The sequence below is a fragment of the Staurois parvus genome, unplaced genomic scaffold (assembly GCF_062004578.1).
Source record: "Staurois parvus isolate SC_StPar_1 unplaced genomic scaffold, SC_StPar_1.0 ptg000003l, whole genome shotgun sequence".
In the NCBI taxonomy this organism is placed as follows: Eukaryota; Metazoa; Chordata; class Amphibia; order Anura; family Ranidae; genus Staurois; species Staurois parvus.
The window spans coordinates 4,494,815-4,502,012 of record NW_028317799.1 but is presented as its reverse complement, the minus strand read 5'-3'; the positions used below and the strand labels follow the sequence as shown (position 1 = coordinate 4,502,012).

At 44.1% G+C, this 7,198-nt stretch overlaps 1 protein-coding gene across 1 annotated transcript in view; it reads right to left on the bottom strand.

Annotated features, from left to right (window-relative positions):
• Positions 1-684: 684 nt before the first annotated feature.
• TOM1L1 (target of myb1 like 1 membrane trafficking protein) overlaps positions 685-7,198 on the bottom strand; it is a 153,315-nt gene continuing 146,801 nt past the window's right edge. The window contains exons 12-15 of the mRNA XM_089672641.1: positions 6,258-6,318; positions 3,083-3,323; positions 2,895-2,964; positions 685-1,146 (exon numbers count right to left, since the gene is read on the bottom strand). Of these exons, the coding sequence (XP_089528767.1) occupies positions 1,086-1,146; positions 2,895-2,964; positions 3,083-3,323; positions 6,258-6,318 (433 nt within the window). The 3' untranslated portion in view covers positions 685-1,085. The remainder of the gene's footprint in view (positions 1,147-2,894; positions 2,965-3,082; positions 3,324-6,257; positions 6,319-7,198) is intronic.

Genomic DNA, 7,198 nt, shown 5'->3' with positions numbered 1-7,198 from the left:
ACCCCGCCTCCTGGCTTTTGAAACCCTTAAAGGGCCAGGAGGCGCCGGCGCCAAGGGGTTAAAACAAATCCAAAAAAATAAATTAAATGAAATAATTTTTTTTATTTTTTCAAGCACCCATATTCTCGTTTTTGTTCAGCACTCATGTTCTCAATTTTATGTAATTATTTTGATACTCTCATCACAATTGACTGGTTTTAATTATGACCCCCTGTAAGGGACATTATATTGATCTCAGATTGATATGAAAATCTTCTTATGTTCTTTCTAGCCCTGATGAAGGGGGCACTTAGACCTCTGAAACGTGCTGGCTACTTCTCGAATTATACCCCTGACCTTCAATGGAATAAAGTTGTATCTGGACCTCTTCGTGGTGTGGTGCTTCAATTTCAACTCGTCTTCCTCTACCATGCTGAGGAGCCTGGCTTCAGATGTGGTCCATTACATTGCAAACTAGCAATGGCTGCCAATACACAGAAATGGACCTAAAAACATATTAAAAACCTTTTTTTATTCAAATGCACCACAACGCATGGCATGTGGGTAGTTGTTCACTACAGTGTTGGTGCATTGGCCACTACTATCGCTATGCCTTGGAATGTGATTCTAAATGAAAGCCGCTGCAACGCACAAAGTGTGATAAGCAACCGGGCGTTAACGCAGCACACAAGTCCAAACAAGACGTCAGGGGGTCTAACCATTCCTGTTTTTTCTAAAACAAAAGAGAGGTTTTGGCTAGAGATATAGAAAGCTTTATAGGTGTCACCTCCATATCATAAATAATGCTGAACTGGTCTCCCCAGAACCAAAATATGATTGCTCTGGTCCCATAAGCAGGGTAAGTAGGTGTAAGAGCTGATCTGGTTGCAAATGATCCTTGTTGATGGAAGCCTCCTGAGATCAGGCTGATGTTGGAGTGTATCTCATCGCCACATAGACATAATTAGCTGTCTAATGCAAGTCTGTGCATCTATCTGCTGAGATATAAAAAACATCAGAATCATCAGACTGGGAACGCTGATCAGTGATCCATGGGGCTCCTTCAAAGTTCCGGAAAAGGATTGGGTACCCAAGGAGAGAGATTACTAGCAGTTAGAGGTGGTTTTAGCCTTCCATAACGTAGTGTCGATTTCTTCATATACAGCCCTAGAAGAGAAAACAAAGCTCTTAACCACTGGAAGCAAAGGAAATATTCAGTATCCTCCTAATATGGAGATGCATATAACGTATTGGCTTTCTTCTACAGTTGACAAAGGTTGTTTCAGGTAAGAACCAGCTGATGAAGTCTGCACAGAATAACGAACAACTTCAAATGGAAAAATAAAATGAGGGCGCACCGACCTAGTGCATTAACTTTTAAAAGTATTTATTGAGAGAAAAAAGTATCATACTCACAATAAAAAACACAGATATATCAAACTGAACAAGATGTTCGATCCAAACAGCATCTGGGTCCATATGATGGAACCCTGGATGACCATATCACACTGAACAAGATGTTCGATCCAAACAGCATCTGGGTCCATATGATGGAACCCTGGATGACCATATCACACTGAACAAGATGTTCGATCCAAACAGCATCTGGGTCCATATGATGGAACCCTGGATGACCATAGCACACTGAACAAGATGTTCAATCCAAACAGCATCTGAGTCCATACGATGGAACCCTGGATGACCAAGAGCCCTGAGGAAGAGGCTGTGTCCTCGAAACGCATTAGCCAGTTGGTCATCCAGGGTTCCATCGTATAGACTTAGACTGTTTGGATCGAAAATAAAGAAATAAGCTCTAAAAAAAAAAAGATACCTCAATCATCGCTGCAGCTGCATCGATGCCTGAGATGTCACCCTTCCCATTCAAGAACGTACGGGTATATGGGGCAGCACAGTGGAGCCATGTTCTAGTGGGTTAGGGACTTGGGCAGCACAGTGGCTAAATGGTTAGCACTTCCACATGCCAGTACTCGGGTCATTGGTTTGAATCCCAACCACGGCACCACCTGCCTGGAGTTTGCATGTTCTCCCTGTGCCTGTGTGGGTTTTCTCCAGGTACTCCGGTTTCCTCCCACTCTAAAGACATGCTGGTAGGTTAATTGGCTCCTGTCTAAATTGGCCCTAGTATGTGTATGTATGAATGTGAGTTAGGGACCTTAGATTGTACACCCCTTGAGGGTTAGGGACTGATGTGAATGTACAATATATATGTAAAGCGCTGCGTAAATTGACAGCGCTATAGAAGTACCTGAAATAAATAATATATCCTATGGAGAGGAAGTGGTCAAAAGGGCTGAAAGGCTCTTTTAACCAGATCTAGGGGACATAGAAAAGAAGATCTACTTACCTGATCGTGCTGCTTGACTAGTCCCCACAGCGGGGTGCGGACTGACAACTCATGGGGCCCCTGTGTCCTTGCCCACACTCAAACCACACCCAAAAAAGCCTATGAAAGGTACCAGGGGCATCTCATGGGGCCCCCTACTGACCCCGGGCCCTCGGGCAGTGTCCGAGTGCTCGATTGGTCAGTCTGCCCCTGCCCCACAGTGTTTGCTTGTACTGTACATGTGCCAGCAGTTGAAGGTTCTGACATCATCAAGACCAACGTAGGGTCCATAGTCCTGTATTGGATGTGATGACGTCAAGAGACAGTCCAGCACCAGCGCAGAGCATCAGGTGAGTTAAAGTGCTCCACCGTAAGGGATCATTTTTGCATTTCCTGGAGTTGGGCTTTAATTAAAGACTGTTGGCCTCCTAAACCTTTGGTGTGGCGCTCTTGTTTGCTCTACATCCTCCAGCTTTTATATATGAGGAATCCTAATTCATGTCATGATTTATAATAATAGAAGTCTTCTCACAAAGTACACCGCATATACAATGCCGGGCCTCCTACTTACTCTGTGCTCTCAGCGAGAGGATCAAACTCGAGGAGCTCATAGTAATTCGGTAAATTGTTATTGGAATCATCTGAAATAAAGAGACATTCGAAATTAATGAGCCTTATAATAAAACTCTTTCCAACTGTTTTGACAGTAACGAGACTTGTGTGGGAGGCATTCGGAAAAAGCGGATGAATTAACCCTACCTGGTTTTGATGTCTTCTTGTTTGTGGACTCTTTTGGCAGAGGAAGAACGGTGGGGCTCAGCGTTGGGACTTCCGGATTCAGGGGGGGCTCGGTCGGTAATAAGGGGGCTTGTCCGGAAACTGCCGGCAGGAGAGGTGTGGAAAAGTGTGCCGGTGGAAGGAAATGTGTGGAAGGTGGGTATGGGGGGAGAAATGGGGTCAAGTTTTGGGCTGGTGGGAAAGGAACGGTAGGTGGTTGGAACTGAAATAAAAGGAAAAATAAAAAGTTATACAAAAATCAAAGCAAAAATATCACTCCATTTCTTTAGGAAAATAATAAATGAACCCAATGGGCTAGTCTTTGGGCAAAATAACCCCTTCCCGTCCGGCTGTAGTGATCCTTTAAGTGGGTCTATATGCCTGGTTTGGGGCGGGGGAGGGGTGGACCTCTCAATCGCTTGACTATTGTGATTGGCTGTCACAGTGCTCATAGGATCCTCCCACAGTGACTGTCTATGACAGCTTGTTACTGTGCTGGGGGTATACTCTCAGCAAAGAGACCTCAGCCGCCCATGGAGGCAAGTGTATGGCATGTTGGCTTTTAAGCCCACCCTCATTTTTGCCACACGTATGCATTATGTACGCAGCAAGAGGTTCAAGTGATTGTAAAGGTTTTTTTTTTTTTTTTTTTAACGAAAATGTCATACCTGCTCTGTGCAATGGCTTTGCACAGAGCAGCCCCAATCCTCCACTTCAGGGGTCCTGTGCCTAATCAGCACGGTACCACAAAGCCGGACTCCGATTTGAACGGTTCCATTGCTGACAAAAGGATGTGACTTGTCATACGATTTGAAACTGTCAAATCACATGACAAGTTGCACTGGTGTGAACCATGGCTTAAGATAAAAAAAAAAACCTTTAACCTTTACAACCATTCTTCATTATAATTGATTGTTTACAACATAAGTGCTCTTTCCACCAACAAGTACTTAAAAAGCAAAGTCCATGGGCTGTACACCACTTCCAAAGGGTAAGATCAACTTTATTGCTCAGCCCAAGCACTGACACTCCACCCAGGATCCTCCTCTGACGCGTTTCGTCCACTGATGGGGCCTAATCATGGAGCTGTGCAATGAAGCCCCAGTAGGGGGCGAAGTGTGTTACAGGGAGGAGCCTGGGTGGAGTGTCAGTGCTTGTACTGAATAATAAAGTTGATCTTACCCTAGGGTCACACCTAAGTGTTTTCTGCAGCGTTTTGCAGAAACGCAGTACAGTCCATTTAACATGATTTCCTATGGGACATTCACATTTTCACCTGGTGCGTTTTTTGCAAAGGGTCAGGGACTTTTTTGAAAGCAAAACTTTGTGTTTTTGGTTCTATAGACTTCAATGGAAATGCTGCAGAAAAGCATGTATTGCATTTTTTATGTGTTTTTGCCGCGTTTTAAATCTGCCTAGCAACAACAAAAAAAGCAAAATGCGTAAAAAACGCAATGCAGAAATGGCTCAAACGCAACCTGCATAGGTGTGAACCTAGCCTTACACTTGGAAGAACTTTGCTGAGCAGGGTGTGGGATCAACAGACCCCAGAGGAAGCTGAGCACCATAGGAGTGTTTTGGGGTGGCACTTTTTTTTTGTGTGAGTAAAACAAGTATTTAAAGTTGTGTATCTGAATTAATACGGAAACACCATGACACTGTAGTAGAGAAAGCCCTGACTTCTACAATCTTCCAGAAAAAATGACACTGTACACCCTCCCACCCCCTGATGCCCTCTGTACTTCCCTCCATGGGTGTTGAGCCATCAGTGGCCAAGTAGCCGGTGAAGTGGTCTGGGGATTTAAATCCCCGCTCTTCTCCTCCTTTCTGATCTGGCATCGAGTAATGCTCTGTGCTGGCAATGACCAATCAGAATCGCTCTGATCCCTCCCAGAAGCCCTGCACAAAGAAGGGGGAGAACAGCAGGATTTCCGATCCTTGGAATGCTGTGCTGGCTGTGTGCGCACCCATAGTAGGAAGTACAGTGGGAACCAGAGAGATGGGGCAGGTGTATGGAGTTAGTTGACTTTTCCATTTTTTCTGATGGGGAGGATCTAACCCTTTAATTATTTTATGGAAAAAGCAGGAACCTGCCCCCTTGTTGGCATACATAAAAGCAGAGCTTCACCCAAAGGGGAAGCCACAAGGCTTCACTGCAAGTTTCCCTTAGTCAAGATGGCGGTGCCAGCACCCGATAGCTGATTGAAGAATTGGTTCTGGTGAGGACAAAGCTGGATCCGTGGACAGATAAGTGCCCTAATATTAAAAGTCAACAGCTACAGTATTTGTAGTTTCTGACTTTTATTTAATTGTTTTCTTTTGGGGGGGAGCGGAACTCCTCTTCAAAAAGCTTTCTAGGATTGCAATTCATCTTTACCACCTCCTAGGAAATACATGGTCTACAGCAAGGGTCTCCAAATTTTCCAAACAAAGTTCCAGTCTACTGTCCCTCAAACTTTAAGGGGGCCGGATTGTGATCAGTAGGGGTAGAAAAGGTCTTGGGGTAAACAAGGTCTCAGGTGTGGTGTTCAGTTGCATAGTGCCTGTGGTCAGTAGGAGGAGGAGGAGGAGGAGTAGTGCCCCATCATTGCTATCTCTGGAAGGAATATTGGCCCATCATTGATGTTAGTGGATGGAATAGGGCCCAATCATTCATATTAGTGGGAAGAGTAGTGTCCCATTGCTGGTGTCAGTTGGGGGAATTATGCCCCACTTTTGGTGTCAGTGTTAGAAATGGTGCCCCAAGGGCCGGATAAAAGCTAGCAAAGGGCCACAGTTTGGAGACCACTGGTCTACAGTATACGACCTAGATGGGGCAGGCAATAAAAAAAGCTGAGGGGTGTGTAGTAAAATATTTGCATAACAATATGCCTGGAGAAAGTGCATGTACATTCATCCGAAAAATACTGTCGTCACTAGATGGCACTGTGACACTTAGCGCCTCTAGTGGTCAAATGTGGTGTTTTCCATTTTAAATCAATGAAACTCATTCAGCCAGCAAGGGAAATGATCTGATAACATTCATATTTTTGCCCCATTCTTCCAAAAATAATTTTCATGCAATTGTACTACGGAAATTGCTATGCGATTTTTTTTTTTTTTTTTTTTTTATGAATACACCCCTAAGTGTTAGCTGAAGGTTACCATACAAACTTACATTGTCATACATAGGCCTGGGAGGAAGCTTTGGCAACTGATTCTGTGTGCCGAATGAAAACCTGTTCAATATAATAGACAAAGAGCATTAATAATGTGTTTTCCCACAGATCTCTGTATCTATATCAGGGTGTATACAGTCACTAGACTTCATTTTTTTTTTTTTGGGGCATTTTCAAACGTGTCCTCCGGGATGGTAATTAAATCACTGCAATAGATCTGCTGCTTTAGTAAATCCATGTTGCTCCTTTCATTTAATTGTCAAATTTCACAGTAAAAAGGAAGTGATGTCTTGGCTTCACACAGAGGAATCTGCAATCCTTAGCGCCAGGGGGAAGTATCTCATTAACAGCGATATGAGATATATTAGCGGCACTCCAGAACTTAGCTACTCTTTCTGTATTGGTGGTAAAAAAAAGACATGCCTACAATCGTGTCTCCGCCCCAAAAACCAACCTTACTAGACGCATTTCGCCACTGCTGGCTTGTTCATAAGGATTGGACTTCCCCATCCTCATTAGCAAGCCAGCAGTGGCAAAACACACCTAGAAAGGTTGGTTTTTGGGTGGAGACACGACTGTATGCAGTCTTTTTTTTACCATCAATACAGATACAGTCATGTCTCTGCCAAAAAAACAACCTTTCTTAACGCGTTTCACCGCTGCTGGCTTTCTCAAGAGGATGGAGAACTCCAATCTTTATGAGCAAGCCAGCAGTGGTGAAATGCGTCTAGCAAGGTTGATTTTTGGGCAGAGACATGCTGTATGCAGTCTTTTATACAACCTTACTAGACGCGTTTCACCACTGCTGGCTTGCTCATAAGGATTGGACTTCCCCATCCTCGTGAGCAAGCCAGCAGTGGCAAAACGTGTCTAGCAAGGTTGGTTTTTGGGCGGAGACATGACTGTATGCAGTCTTTTTTTTACTATCAATACAGATAGT